Source organism: Daldinia childiae (genome assembly GCF_008694065.1).
Source record: "Daldinia childiae strain JS-1345 chromosome Unknown Scaffold17, whole genome shotgun sequence".
In the NCBI taxonomy this organism is placed as follows: Eukaryota; Fungi; Ascomycota; class Sordariomycetes; order Xylariales; family Hypoxylaceae; genus Daldinia; species Daldinia childiae.
The window spans coordinates 158,981-174,440 of NW_022984658.1; the positions used below are offsets into that span (position 1 = coordinate 158,981).

Here is a 15,460-nt window from a genome sequence, read left to right on the forward strand (position 1 = left end):
AAAGATGAGATAGATGTACTTTTTAAACTTCACATTTTTAACTAGAGCTCTATTAGCTTGCGCCTTTTCAGCCAATCAGAAATAGATCGCACGGCGGAATCCATTGGGGAGACCCATTTCCATATTCCTACGGATTCCGACGAGGACGGTGTATCTCTACCTCTCAATAATACCAATAACAGTATAAACGCACAGTCGTATAGAAACCACGTTTAACAATAAAGGTATAAAAGGAAAATAGAATTTCTACAAATAAATTCTAATACCTTATTCATTTATATATCATTTGAGAATTACATATTATCCTAGTTAATATAGATTTAAGTAAATAATACATTCTACCTATTATAATTGTGAATATCAGGTAATCTACACAATAAAAGGTACCAATACATCACTACCCAGAAAAAATATGGTACCTATATGTAGCGCTAGTGGTTCTTAGTGCAACACGTTAGCAATTCGGAGCTTCTCTCAACGTCCCTAGAAAGTTTTGGGGCAAGGCTGCCCATAACTGCACCGTAGACGGACGGTACTTCCGTACTTTGCTGAGAAGGGACCCCGTCACGAAAATAACCCGCCGCCAATCAACAACTCTCACACCTCAACTTCTCAGATCTAATCTTTTTTTTTTCTCTCCAACGTCCCCGTCTTGCGCCGTCTCCCTTCCTCAACTCCCACACCTCAACTCAATTGGACTCGGTCAATCATTCCCAGGTGCTGGCAACTTGTCTGCTCTGAGATACCCCGACCTGTCCTATTCTTTTTCCTTAATTTTGCCATATCGAATTGCTCCGGACTTCCTCTTTTCAATATATATTTTCATCCGGGGAAGAGTTATTTTCTTCCAATAGCAAAAATGTTCGGCGCCGTGTTAAGAAGGCAAGGCCTTCTAAGGACAACAAGCCTCAGATCTGGCTTTATGCCCTTGGCCAGATACTATGCATCTTTCCCGCCACACACAGTCGTCAAGATGCCCGCACTGTCACCCACAATGACGGCCGGTAACATTGGCGCATGGCAGAAGAAGGCCGGTGACACCATTGCCCCCGGTGACGTTTTGGTCGAGATTGAAACGGACAAGGCTCAGATGGACTTCGAATTCCAAGAGGAAGGTGTCATCGCTAAGATTCTAAAGGATGCCGGCGAGAAAGATGTCCCCGTTGGCAACGTGCGTGACTTTTTGCGCTTCCCCATTCCATACTCCGAAACGCTTACATTACTATTTTAGCCAATTGCTATTCTCGTCGAAGAGGGAACCGATTATCTGCCTTCGAGTCCTTCAGTCTTTCAGACGCAGGAGGTAACGCCGCAGCACCGGGAGGTAAGGAGGAAAAGAAGTCGGATGCGCCGTCTAATGCCACCTCCGCTCCGGCCCCGACGCCTGCCCAAGAGCCGGAACAATACTCTCACGAAGAAGAAAGATCGAGCCCGCTCTTGAGCGACTACCTAACATAACTCCGGAAGCCCAGCGATTGGCTAAGGAGAAGGGTTGTCGTCTCTGCTCTTAAGGGTACCGGCCCCGGTGGTAAGATTACGGAAGACGATGTTAAGAAAGCCACCACAACTACCGGTTCCTCTGCCTCCCCTGTTGCCTCTTACGAAGATACCCCCCTATCCAACATGCGAAAGACCATCGCCAAGCGCCTACAAGAGTCCGTCAGGGAGAACCCTCACTTCTTCGTCAGCAGCCAGATCTCCGTTTCCAAGCTTCTAAAGCTCCGACAAGCTCTAAACAGCTCGTCCGACGGCAAGTACAAGCTGTCTGTTAACGATTTCCTTATCAAGGCCATCGCTGTTGCTTCTAAGAAGGTCCCTGCTGCCAACTCGGCCTGGACGGGTGATGCTATCCGCCAGTACAACAGTGTCGATGTTTCTGTCGCTGTCGCCACCCCCAGCGGTTTAATCACTCCTATCGTTACTGGTGTTGAGGCCCGCGGTCTAGAATCTATCTCGTCCAAGGTCAAGGAGCTCGCCAAGAAGGCCCGCGACAACAAGCTCAAGCCGGAAGAATACCAGGGTGGTACTATCTCCATCTCCAACATGGGCATGAACGCTGCCGTCGACAACTTCACCGCCGTCATCAACCCCCCTCAGGCTGCTATCCTAGCTGTCGGTACCACGAAGAAGGTTGCTATCCCCTCCGGTGAGGATGGTACCAGTGTCGAGTGGGATGACCAGATCACAGTCACTGGAAGCTTCGACCACAAGGTAGTTGACGGCGCAGTCGGTGCCGAATGGATCAAGGAATTCAAGAAGGTGGTAGAGAACCCTCTTGAGCTGCTTCTGTGAATGAAGAAAAATTATGTACCCAGGGGCGTCAGGGAAATGATTGGTCATAGACAAGGGATGAGATCCATTTGTAGCATTATGCCGCATGAATTGTAATAATAAATTTTACAAAAGTGAATATTGAATGAGAAGAGAAATCCGATCTCTACTATACCCTATGCAGAGAATTGTGTTATACTGGGGGGAAGATTAGCGATTCGACTCCCTTAGGCAAGGGCTTGAGTGGTTACAAGTGGAATTCCAATGAACTTATTTGATAGTATTCTTAGACAAGGTTTTGCTTTCCAGTATGTCTCATCTAAGTACCTATGCATTTTGTCTTATACTAGCCGTATCGTAAGACATTTATAGAAAAACGTACAGGTTCGAATTGGTTTATTTAAATTTTAACTCTCGTTATAATGCCCGCTTCGGTTTTCATCTCGCTCCCCGACTCTCTTTTGGTCGACTCGTCATCACCCTCGCTCTCACTTTCATCATCCCTGTCACCTCGACTATCTACAGGGTCCGCCCGGGAGGAAACATCATCAGAATCTGGTAATTGACTCCTTAATCCAGCGAGTACCGAACTAAGCCCGGCTCGAAGCTGAGGCGTCTGTGCCTGTCCGGCGCGCACCTCTAGCTCCCGAATCTTATCACGGAGCTCCTTCATATTAGCATTCTCTTCATCGTCCTCTCCATCCTCACTACCAATATTACCTTCTCCCCCAAAAGAATTATTTACTTCGAGAAACTCCTCACCAAAAGCCGTTGCGAACGCCTGAGCCATCCCCGGGTCTTTGATCGCGAAGACGACGTGCTCGAAGCTTTCCCATGAGTCTGAATCTGACTCCTTTTTTTTCCCTTTCCCTTTCCTCTTTTGCTGACCATTCTCTCCTTTATTCCCGTTCCTGCTCCCGCTAATTAGGACTTTCTTCCATGCCTTCGCAATCTCGCCGACAGGATTACCGTATGCGCCACATCCCCATGCACCTAACACAACCCGGCGCACCCCTTTAGCAGTAAATACACGTAGCACGGCGCGCATCTTACGCACGGCTAGTTCGCGGTCCGCAGCGCTAGCATACCGGGCAAATCCAGATTCTTCGTCGACCTCGATTTCAGGTATTCGTATCATGGCCGCAGATGCGACATCGACGAACCAACGATCGCGTTTCGATAGGAGCTCTTCCTCTTCGCCTCCCCGCCCTGTCCCCGTATCTTTTACCCCTATCTCATCTCTATCCTCGTCCTCATCATCCCTTACCTTTTCCCCGCTCCTTTTTTTCTTACCCTGAGGCTCGCTACCAGAACCACGGAACACCAGCACGTCAGGCGTAAAGACAACACCGAGCTCAGGAAGACGGTAGAATTCATCCCGTAGGGACGGGAGAAGCGTCGAGCGCATACACAGAGATTCTTCTTGGCTCGATGCGCCGTTTAGAAACCCACCGCCTCCAGATAATGGCGACGCCATATTCAACACGCCAACACGAGCTGTCGTGTTGGAGAGATCTCGCCGCTGCTCTGGTTCGTGGCCCGGGACGAGGAGTAGGGAGTATGCTGCTTCTAGGGTATCTGCGACGCATAACGAGATACGAGGGCCTTTGCTTCTGTCCTTCTCTCCTTGTTCTCCGGCCCCGTCATGACCCTCATCCACGGTAGATTTCCGACGGGTATGCTGTCGCGTCCCACCGGGAGCTTGAGTAGACGATTGTGGAGAAGGGGGATCAACAATCAACTCTGAAGCTTCGATCCCCCGGCGAGCCCGCGGATGCGCCGCTAGTTGGGGCGGTATAACTTTATTAATAGTTGCTTTAGCCCTTTTCGCACGGGCATCGCGACGGAAGCTAGCGGGTGGTCTACCGACTGAGGGTTCAGTTCGTCCCATTATATATATTGTTTCAAGTTTAGATGCGTAGAGGAAATCTTAGCCTTAGAGATTTGTGATGGAGATAGTAAAAAAAAGGTAAGTCAGCTGACTTTACTAGATATAGTTATCTATATGATATAGTGTTATAAAAGATATAAACCTTATTCTGTGGTTGTTCCTTCTGAAGAAATACTGAGGACCTGGCGGGACATGCATCCGACCGGAACCAATCTATTAGGAATTGACCGACCCGATCGGCCATCCGGGTGGCTATGACGTTTATAGTGAACCTTCCTTCTACTTTCCATGGTTCAATTAGTGAGAACACCGATGGACTATCTTAAATTACCAATTGCTCAATAATTTCCAGTTTATTTGCTAATATGGACATATCCTCTTTTATTCGTATCGGTAAATATTATTGTTGGTTTTAAGTTCCATACATTAACCTAGTATCATTAAATCACCAAGAAAATCAAGAATCACCTATTCAGCAGTGTTATTTTACTTTTATCTTATATCTTCTTTAACATCATTGTCTTCATCCAAAAGCTAATAAAGCAAGACAAGGGGTATCTAAAATCTTGAGCGGCCTGTTCCATATATATGCGTAACTCATTTCCTTATAATATGTATCGGTATCCCTTGTGCAGCCGCAGCGCCTCGTCAGGGGCATTCGCGTCAGATACGCGCGCCTCGTCGGGTTGCGTCTCCCAGGCACGCTCGCCCTCTTCGAGCTTCTTGTTAAGGTCTGCCAGGATGGCACGGAACGCCCAACAACCGACGATCGTGATTCCGAACATAGCTGTGACGATACCGTAACTCTTGCGGTATCCATTGTCCTTCAGGTTCCATACGTAGCTGCCCGCCACGTTGCCTAGTTGCGAGAACGCGTTGATAAGCGCGATCGCTACGGCACGCTTGGCCGGCGGTCGAGGGAATGATGAGCTGATCCACGAGTAAAAGACGATGAATCCTGCGTATGAGCTGGCTTGGAGGAACAGAGCCACGTATCGGGCGGCTACATTCAGAGTCGACATGCTGATGACGAAACCGACAAGTCCACCAAGGATGGGTCCGACGATATGCCAGAACTATAAGTCCAGTTAGTTTCTTTTCTCGCATAATAGTAAACTGTGATTTGCGAAATGGGTATACACACCTTCTCCTGAGTTCGGTCAGCGTGCCAAGCATTCAGTAGCGAAACGATACACGAGAAGACCCAAGGCGGCGAGCTCATGAGCAGTGTTGGAATATCGGCGAATCCGAGTGTACCAGTAAGAGTAGGCTGCGTAGAAGTTAGCTAATTTGAACCCTACGGAGGCTTTGATGAGTCGCTACTTACGAAGAAGGCATTGAAAGAAAGACCGACGACATAGGCCGTGAAGGTAAGCATCATGAGGTAAATCTTAATATCCTTGACGGCCATAATCAAACCATCGAAGATACCTTGATTGGCTTCATCGACATCGGCCTCGCCTACATCTTCGATCATTCTCAGCTGTGCGACCTCAAGCTCCTCGGCAGAAAATCCGCGAGAATTGTGTGGTAGATCCGGAAGAACGAAGCCAGCGGTGATGGCTGTGGCCATGGTAACCGCACCCTCGATCCAGAACAGCCATCGCCAAGCGGCGTGGCCTAGAACGCCCTCCATATTCGACAGCACACCGGCTCCTACAAGGGCTGAGAAGGCGTTAGAGATAATGTTACCACAGAACAGAATCGCATTTCTCGTCGTCAGTTCCTTTCGCGTGTACCACTTAGACTGAATCAGAAGCGCTCCTGGCAGGAAAGCAGCCTCGACAAAACCTAAGAAGAATCGCACTACAACCATGCCGGTAAAGTTGTATGTGTTCCCGCTGAGTGTAGAGATGAGTCCCCACAGAAGCATAGCGCATGCAATGTAGAGAGATGGTCGTTGGATCCGGTTGATGAACATGTTCGATGGTACCTGCATCAAAATATACCCGACGTACAAGATACTCAGGCAAGTTGAATATTGAGTCTATTAGTAGTTAGCATGGTGATCTAGAAAGAACCTGACAGATGTTGGTCACAAATTGTCAATTGTGCCAAAGTGGGAGCCGTACATCATCGAGACTCAGATCTTTCTGGAGTCCCTTAAGTCGCGCGGCCGCAATGTTGTTGCGATCGAGATAGTTAAGGATGTAGATGAAGACGAAAAGAGAACATCGCGCATCCAACTTGCGTAACAGCGACTTCTCTACGCGCGCACGATGCGCCGGATCCATCGAAGCGGCGGCAAGTAAGTTTCCAGGAGTATCTACAGGCGCTGTCGTATGCTCTAGTGTTTCCACATCCCGCTTCGCCGCCAGGCCTTGAGAAGGCTCGGCTCTTGTTATCTCGTCGGCCATGATGGATATTTGTTGAAAGTAGTGATTCCCCTAGCTTCTTTATCCTGATGGCTGGTGGGTATAATGACTTTTCGGAGAAAACCCAAACAAAGGGGACTATCCAACCAATTTTAGGGAAGCCCGGAAAGAATGCCAGAAGGATGACCGGCAGAGGGGATGGCTGGGATGGCGAGGTTTTTATCTAACCAGCATCGTGGGAACCCGCCCTGGGCAGACACGCCCTGTGGTACCACCCTCGTGTACCGACCAGCTCATGCAGCCCATGTGAGCTGCAGAAGCTTAACTAAAGGCGAAGGCGAAGGCAGGGAAGGGCTTGCCACTCTCCCAATCTCCGTTTCTCCATCCGAGCACCCCATAATGCGGGGCAAACTACGTGAGAGGAATCATAACGAGGAAAGATTTGGGGGAGAACGAGGAGACGAGGCTCTTCTTCGGTGTCTTGGCGCTTGGGGTATTTGGGGGGGGGAACCGGGGTGCCAAGGGTGTCTGTTGAGGAGAAATAGTCTAACCTGTCTAACCTAGGTAGCCAACATCACGAACAAGGGCCAGACTTGTAAGATACTAGTGTACGGCTAGCTACTTGATGTGGGCTCCAAGGGAGAGATGTCGGCAAACAATCATTGTCTAATAGTTAAAATTTTTCTCGGCAAGGGAACTACGTAGAAAAGAACACTAACTGGATGTTTTTATTCAACTTAGTGATACTTACATCCCTAGATTGAGTCAAACATTGAATTGAACAAACCGTAAGAATCTATCCCGGTCAGCCCACCGCCGGGTAAACTGACGCTTGAAATAAACGGTCAGCGTTGAATATGTAGAAGAGCGAACGATGTCGTAATAGGACCGAGTCTCGATCTCCAGATTTTGTTGATCATGGCCCAACCAGAGACTTGGGAATACATACTTATTACCAATAAGTCGGGAAGTTCAGGAGGCGCATCATCCCCACAAAGCTATTCCTTGGCTTCGTAAGTTACCTAAATGACATAAATTGCCGTTTCTTAGATCCGGGAGTTTTGTCTTTTTCGAGAAAGGAACTTTGGAAGGCCTCGGGTGCATAAGCGCGACTACAAAAGCGAACGGCTTTCACTCCCGGGTGCCTCCCGTGTGTCAGACTAAAACGGTCTTTTAGAAACGGCGCCATCTGGGGTCTCCAAATTCAACCCCAATCGCCTCAGGGGAAGGGACAAAATTATTCTTTCCTATTGTTGTCAGTACTGAGTAAAACTTCATTAAATTAGTCTCTGGCAATACCAAGCCGAGCAGCGTGTGTTTTTGTTCTAGAAGAGTACCTAATGTAGATGACCTCCTCGGAAGATGTAAGCCTTATTAGGACTAGTTAGGGAATTTTTGAATTTTCAGTCGGCTCTCGCGGTGATGGATGTCGTTCGCTAATTGCACAAACGAGTGACCGAAGAGCGGGGACCGTTCCCCCATCTTTCTCCAACTTTGACCCCCAAGGATAAGTCTTGCTGTGGATCTGGGCAACGCGGAGAAGAATCCAATTTAGAATTAAGGCATTGCCTTGGTATCCCGACAATGATGAACACGAACACGTGGATATTAGACTAGTGAGTAATAGTATAAAGAGTACCCATACGGCAACGGCTTGGTTAGTTTTGCGGATCTCCTTTTACGGAGTGTTTTAGTATTGCTTATTCGATATATTTCGAGCCGGCGCGAAATATGTATATGTGCTGTTCGGTCTAAGAACTATACCGACGTTGTCATATATACCTGTAGGTAAGCTACTAGTAGCAAGGTTAAGGTTATGTTGATTCTCAGGAACATCTCCTGTTTTCTCAAAGTTAGGCAATAACTTGGTGGGAAGCAAGGGGCACAAAATGATCCCTACTCGGTTTGTTTCTACCGGACAAGATATTTGCTCCTTTGCTCCGGTCCACGTGATGGATACCCGGCTTCGTTCTTACTCTTCTACCGGTATCGTCAACTTTTAGCATCCAACTGATGTTTAGAATCCTGACGAGTTCGTGTGAGAGAGGTGAAGTAAATGTATGCGAGGTTGACCAAGTCGAACCCTGTTTGTCTTTTGCCATCCTTCCGGTGACTAAGACATTATAACTTCGAGGTCACGATGACGTCACTAGAGAAGCCATATGATGAACATATTATTAGAGATTCCAGCTTCAGAACATTCAAATTTGGAATCTCAAGTCTCAAGGTGCTCATATAGATAAAATTTACGCAAGAGAGAAATTACCAGAATAGAATACATAATTATCTAACTACCTACGCATTTAAGAATAAATAGATACTCGCTAGCTTGCAGTGTAACCAGAGTAAGGGGCTTAACACCGTAGCCATCAAACATAATCAAAGAAAATTAATCGTTGACACGCGACCATAAGACTCACCGAATTCTTCCAGTATCTATACCATTTCGCCCAATTCCTTTCCAAACCATCTGCTCGCAAAATGCCATTTAGTAAGTGTAGCTTAGATATCCTACTTCAGCTTACTGACTCGTCACACGCGCAGTCTGCAAATGGGGAACATAGATAGAAGTCCCTTGACCGCAAGGTAAGCCTAACTTAATAAAGCCGACTTAAAATATACTCGAGTTAACAAAGCCTAAACTAGACCGGCAAGCCTAACCAAGAAGATCAAACTGCTACTAGGTACTCTTCAACCCACTTACAGAATGGATCTACACGGCACATCTAATGCGGCTCTGGATCCACAACAAGTCCGTCCGGAGGAGCGAGAGAGAAGGTACGCCGGCATCGCATAGTCAAATCCGGGCTTTCGTCGATACATACAACATTAACATGTCCGACTTTGAGCCCTCGGATATCGAGCAATACCGGACATTCAAGAATTTCTTCGTGCGCGCGAACCGCCCGGGGTCGCGGCCCATTGACGTTCCGGATGATCCCGTAGGTGCCGTTGTGGTTACCGATTCCCGCGTCGTAGCGTATGATTCTGTGGCCAAGACTAAGAAACTGCGAATCAAAGACACCTATTCCACCATCACAAATATGTTCATGAGTATATAACTTCCTTCTGTACCATTACCGGAAACTACCTATTAAGTCGACTCGGTCGCGTTGCAGAACGGCGTGAACATACCGATATCAAATGCCGGTAGTTACCCCGTTGTTAAGACGGAGCAATTTATATGTATTAGAAAGTACGTTGAGAACAATGTGCAATTACTACGAGAAAAAGTCTAGACTCGGGCTTTAGCTTCCAAATCATTATAGTTTCACCTACCTTAATAAGCACCTTAGGTAAGGTATATATAGGCCAAGGAAATAGCTATCAATTATAAAAGCTATCACATGTTTATTAGTTTAAACCTATAAGGCAGGTAGTGATCTCATTTTTAATGGGGTATCTAGATCAAGACTGAGAAGAAACTTAAATATACACCCTTCTCCAAACTGTTATACAAAAATACTCATTACACCCTTTACTTGATATCCTTGACTTCTTTGTTCTGACCCCCTTTGACTATAACGCGCAGAAGTTGGTGTTTATCAACAAGCGGGACAATACCGGCTAAGACTATGCGGAGAAGCTGGGGAAGCTCTGTCGGCACTGAGATCGGCGTCGAGTTGGCTGCAGGATTCCCATATTAGGTATTCCCTACGCAACCTTCCATCTTCGACATATTCATAGACGTGTCGCTGGACCTCTCCCCGCTTCACCTCCACTCGGCTACCCGAGGTTTCCGTCCTATTTCTAGATCAACACGGAACGGAAACTCGGTTATCCTAGGTACCTATATAGATCTCCGACCCCCCTTCGATATAACCTGAGACTATTGTAGAGCTGATCAAAATATTTCACAAGTAATTAGCCATGCCTCATAAGGAAGAACCATATACCGAATTCACTCCGGAATTATACCCGCCGTTCCCTTCAGATGTGCCTACGGTCTCGCTAGAGACAATCACCCTATCTAAACTTTTCAATGGCGACGCCGTCGAGCAGGATCGCGTGTTCGAAGCATGTGTCGGACGCGGCTTTTTCTACTTAGACCTAGACGGCTGCGCTACAGGGAACACCATCCGCCGGGGTGCCGAGCAGATTGCGCTGGCGGGAGAACGTGTATTCCGGTTACCACTGGCTGAGAAGATGGACTATAAGATGGCCAAGTCTCTATTCGGGTACAAATATGCTGGATCAACCGTAACAGATAAGGCTGGCACTCGAGATACTGCCGAGTTTTTCAACGTGGGCAAAAATGACATGATTGTGCCGAACGACCGTATGAGCCGCCCATGGCCACCCGCTATCCTAGACGCGAAACCTCTTTTTGCCGATTATATCAAGAGCGCGCATTCTGTCGGGATGATGATTATGAATATCTTGCGGAAAGGCTTGGCATTGATCCATCCGAGCTCACGAACCGCCATAGAATAGAAGAGCCCTCGGGAGACCATGTCCGTATCACTAGGGGCCCGCCCCGAGAAACGGATGAGATGCCCGAGATTCAGACACCCTCGCACACCGACTTTGGGACGTAAGTAATTACTTATTTTTTTCCCCGTACGGCTATCGCTGATCTCTAGTCCCGCAGGATTACCATCTTGATGAACTGGCTGGGTGGACTCCAGGTCTGGTCTGAGTCAGCAAGGAAGGCACAGCTTAGCAACGGCCAACCAGATGTGCCCGGGTGAATGGCTCTGGGTCAAGCCTAAAAAAGGTTGCGCTATCATTAACCTAGGCGATGCCGCCGTTAAATTCACGAACGGCGTACTATGTTCCGGGCGCCATCGAGTGATCCCATCTCCTGGATCTCAGGGCCGATATCCGCGTTATAGCATCGTCTATTTCGTCCGACCAGAAGACAAATGTGTCATGAAAACAATCAGAGGGAAGGGTGTCCCTGATGAAGTAAAGGAGGACGAGGATCAAGGACTAACAGCCCATGAATGGATATTTAGGCAGTCGGCAGCGTTGGGAAACCGCTTCGATAACTGACAACAGAAATAAGATATCGGTGAGCCCCGACGCTTTGTCTTTGCTTCAGTCTCTTACTAGGAAATATTTTCAAATGGCACCACGCAGCTACGCAGTCCTCAATAGCGTGCCTAGCATAGATGTTACAGCAGACTATTAGCCAGCATTAAATTTGGGTTGCAAGCAGTATCAGTTGTGTTAGTAACATATTAGGCACGATATTTTCAACTGCCTCTTGTACAATTGGTAGAGGACAATCGTTGTATCAAGGAGTAGGAGGGAGTATGTGGAGGATGCAAAGGCTGATGCGATATGAATTGAGGGGCGTTTTCGTCTGCGCAAGAGCAAAATCTCTATGATGCGAGATATATAATAAGTATGCGGCTACGTTTAGTCCCTTAGCTAGTTCGTAAAATACCATACACTGCAGCTTGATAAGTAGCAGTATCGGTTCTTGAATTTTAGCCATATCGGACTTACCTCTTCAGCTAATTCCAGTATTCGGCGCGTCGGAGGTGCCTAACATATATAGGTACGCAGTTGGTTATAAGGTATGTACCTAAGTAGGTAGGCAGCTATGTTCTCGACTACTATTGCCATTGTGAGAAATCGGTTGTCATCATATCAGAATCTGTAGTCACGCCTAACACAGCTTCGATGTTGGTGAAATTGAAGAGGACATTCTGAATCTGGCTTATATATTAGTCTATTGTTATCATTAGCCTGGATATGAGTAGCTTACCGGGGTATTATATTCCCAATCTTGATCCATCGCCATCATGCTATCGAAACCAAGCTGTGCATTATTCGTGCTGGTAGCTTCATCAGGTTGTGGGGCAATCTGCTGCTTGAGCAATTCAAAGCAGTCTTGCATTGATTCGGTGCCAGCTGTAATAATCGAATCTACGATATCTGTTCGTTTTAGGCCCTTCATTAATCCTTCGATATGCGTTAATAGTGCTAATGAAAATAAATAGCCTTTTACATTCGTCTCCCCAATATAGATGCGATAATATACCCACGCGGTGGCATCTTTGAAAATATTAAGTAGGTCCGCTCGGGGGTGGGCGGCCCTAAGCTATCATCCTCTTGCAATTGGTTTTGCAGATCGAGACCGATAGCCATCGATGCTTGTGAGAGGATGCTGCGAGCAAAGCCTGCTGCACAAGTAGTAAGTCGGGCCAGGTCGTCCCCTTCTGGGACAATAGACATTTGACCCAACTCATTCATTTGAGGTCGCAGTGGCCGAGGGCTAAAAGCGGCCGAAGGAAAAAAGTAGAATACAGTTTTGCACTCATCTCTACTACAGTCTTCCTCGAGAAAGCGTAAGCCGGCTCACTCATGGCCGAGCTGAAGTAAGGAAGATGGAGTGCCATGAAGTATCGGCGCACGAGAAGGTCTACGAGGCGTCGTTGAAACCCTGTCGGTTGTCGGTCGCCAGGCGTGAATCGTTGGAGCTGTTGTGAGAGAGATTTGTACGCGGTACTGAGTTGGTTGTGAAGTCGAATGGTATCATCGAATGTGTTCTGTGTACCGATTTCGTTAAGGAGCCGGGCAATCGCTAGACGCGCCGAAAAACTACCACGAAGTGCTATAGCCACAGACATATCTGTGAACTTATTTGGGGGATTATCCGTAACCGGCGTGTCGTCGTCTGTCAGTTGATCATCGTCGTAATTGCCCGGCACGGAAGTATCGTACTGCTCAAGATAGATTAGGGGCGGCCCTCCAGAGTCAACGCTGGCTTGTAGCGCGATTTCGAGGATAGTATTCCACAACCGGCGGCGAACCTCGGAGAGGAACAAGCTCATCTTGGGTAGTTTCTTCGGGTCCTTGTGAAGGCCCATATAGATAGCCGTGCGCATTAATTGTCCTACGTGGATCCAGACCAGATCCTGGCCTACGGATGCAGTCTCTTGTGCGAGGCAGAGAAGCAGCATGACCCGTAGGCCAGTGAGGGTCAGCCTTGATTTAGGGGCCGGAGAAATGAGCCAGGATTGTGCCTCGTACACCCATTGCATAGCCGACTTGCGCATGGTATACTGATCATCATAAACCGCGGCACCAATTGCCATAACGAGCTGAAGTTGAATCAGGAAGGGGAGATCGACCGAGTCGGGCGACAACCAGAAATTCTCATAGTCCTTTCTAAATGACGGGACATGTAATATTCGGAAGACAGTTTCCGACGTTCGAAGATATCCCTCTACGAACTTATCCGCGACTTCTCGTGACGGTATATTAGTACCATATTTAATAGTCTGTACGGGTGCCCTTTGCGCCTTAACCGTCCGAGCCAGCGACTTGCACCGGTTTACCATCGCTATCGGCTCTGACTTCTTTTCTCGACACTCCTGGTCGAATATTTCCAATATGTACTTAAACTAATAATGGATAAGTAACCTGTCAATATATATAGTATTTATACCTACGTCAAGACGTGATAAGAATGAGAAAAAAAGAAAAAAAAAGAAGAGAAAGAAAAGAATATGAGAGTAACGTACGCTTCCTATTTGATTCATCCAGTGGCTTTGGCCTAGATACCGGGTTTTGGTCATGACACTTTTACTCATGGTGTGCAAGTCTCCTGCTAGATAACTAGGATAGGTAGCTACAAGCTCTGGGTCAGCGGAGGGTTGTGTGGCGTTCTTCTGACGCGAGTGATTCCCCGTAGAGTCCTCTAAGCGGCGTTCAAGATCTTTGATTCGGTCTAGTAGTGACCTAACATCAAAAGATGGTTCATAGTTTTGAGAAGGGGTCGAGTCAACGGTCGTAGACCCATTCAAAGAATGAGTTGATTGATCCTCGTGTGAAGCTTCACCGTGACGGGCGTGGTTTGATCCACTGGTCACGGGAGAAACGGCTGTATCGGAGTCAACGGCGGACAAGGAATCAGCTTGATGATGTGGACCAATTGCAGAAGAAGATAACTCCGAATGCCGACCTTGAGGTTCATAAACACAGGTCTTATGTTTAGAACGAACGCAAGCACCACAAGGTAAATTGCGGTCACAACGGATCTTAGATCTTCGGCAGCTAACGCATGAAAGAGCTGGACGGCGGCGGCGACGGTCGCTTTTGAGGCTCTGTGACTCGTCCATTACAAGCCTATGGTAGTACAATGTCTAGAAATTGAGAAAAAGCTTAGGTGATGTAGTTTAGTCCTTGATCTAATCTAATCAATCAGTGATGAAGTGAATCAGGGATAAGTCCGACTGATGTTGAAGAATCGGCCGAAGTAACATATCATCTCCGAAACGGCTTATGCATATTAGTATCATCCTTTAATTGCATTATGGCGGATATATATCCCTTCTGTTCATGGGAAAATGCTGCTTCCATGTGATATTAAATTATCCAGTGAGACTTATACCGAGTCTTGGCATGAATTTACCGAGTCTCACAAATATACGTAATGTTCCATGATCATATGTAAATTACATAGGTAGGTATTTAGAGTTTATATTTAGAAACATCTGAATATTAATACTCGTCCTTCTTCTTATCTTGACGAATAGCACAGTACTTTAGGTAACTTGCAATCGATAATGCTCTCATTAGTTGGATGAATCAATGCTGATTATACGTCCAGAAAGTCTTGCTACCCAATGTCTACACAAGTTATGATCGGGATTTCAAAGTTCAAGGGCAGATGATCTTGTAGATTAAACCTCAAGTTCTCATGACCATTTGGATATTTGTTATACCTTTATGATGTTTTAGTAGTCAATATTTATCGACTGCAATAGTACCCAGATGTTATATGATTTGAATATACTTAGACCTTTATGTTTGATAAGTTGAGCAAATGGTTTGGAATCACCATTTAAAACATCCCAAAAGCTATCATTTCATTTATTATGCAACCAAAGTATTACTCCATGAGAACCAAGCGGATTATATGCGCACGGGTAAAAACTTATTATTAAATCACCACAACTAGGGATTGGGAGGTTGTTCATTAAGAGCTGCTCGAATATAATATAATGAGAGAAAGCACACATAAGAA

General features: G+C 46.8%; 6 protein-coding genes across 6 annotated transcripts; 3 read left to right on the forward strand and 3 right to left on the reverse strand.

Moving 5' to 3' along the window:
* Nucleotides 1-973: 973 nt before the first annotated feature.
* Nucleotides 974-2,292, forward strand: GL218_09242 (Dihydrolipoyllysine-residue acetyltransferase component of pyruvate dehydrogenase complex, mitochondrial; the record flags this gene model as incomplete). The annotated part of the gene is made up of 3 exons (XM_033586069.1): nt 974-1,171; nt 1,232-1,324; nt 1,468-2,292. 3 exons carry the CDS (start codon nt 974-976, stop codon nt 2,290-2,292), a joined length of 1,116 nt encoding a protein of 371 aa, XP_033439860.1.
* Nucleotides 2,293-2,671: 379 nt separating this feature from the next.
* GL218_09243 (uncharacterized protein) lies at nt 2,672-4,162 on the reverse strand (the record flags this gene model as incomplete). Its single annotated transcript, XM_033586070.1, has 1 exon — nt 2,672-4,162. One exon carries the CDS (start codon nt 4,160-4,162, stop codon nt 2,672-2,674), a length of 1,491 nt encoding a protein of 496 aa, XP_033439827.1.
* A 605-nt stretch (nt 4,163-4,767) lies between these two features.
* GL218_09244 (uncharacterized protein) lies at nt 4,768-6,519 on the reverse strand (the record flags this gene model as incomplete). The annotated part of the gene is made up of 4 exons (XM_033586071.1): nt 4,768-5,238; nt 5,307-5,432; nt 5,490-6,149; nt 6,235-6,519. 4 exons carry the CDS (start codon nt 6,517-6,519, stop codon nt 4,768-4,770), a joined length of 1,542 nt encoding a protein of 513 aa, XP_033439804.1.
* A 2,792-nt stretch (nt 6,520-9,311) lies between these two features.
* GL218_09245 (phosphatidylserine decarboxylase) lies at nt 9,312-9,539 on the forward strand (the record flags this gene model as incomplete). Its single annotated transcript, XM_033586072.1, has 1 exon — nt 9,312-9,539. One exon carries the CDS (start codon nt 9,312-9,314, stop codon nt 9,537-9,539), a length of 228 nt encoding a protein of 75 aa, XP_033439821.1.
* Nucleotides 9,540-10,347: 808 nt separating this feature from the next.
* On the forward strand, nt 10,348-11,168 carry GL218_09246 (uncharacterized protein; the record flags this gene model as incomplete). Its single annotated transcript, XM_033586073.1, has 3 exons — nt 10,348-10,756; nt 10,822-11,011; nt 11,069-11,168. 3 exons carry the CDS (start codon nt 10,348-10,350, stop codon nt 11,166-11,168), a joined length of 699 nt encoding a protein of 232 aa, XP_033439824.1.
* Nucleotides 11,169-12,677: 1,509 nt separating this feature from the next.
* GL218_09247 (uncharacterized protein) lies at nt 12,678-14,024 on the reverse strand (the record flags this gene model as incomplete). The annotated part of the gene is made up of 2 exons (XM_033586074.1): nt 12,678-13,835; nt 13,956-14,024. The coding sequence occupies 2 exons, from the start codon at nt 14,022-14,024 to the stop codon at nt 12,678-12,680; spliced, it is 1,227 nt and encodes a 408-aa protein (XP_033439823.1).
* Between the last annotated feature and the right edge of the window lie 1,436 nt (nt 14,025-15,460).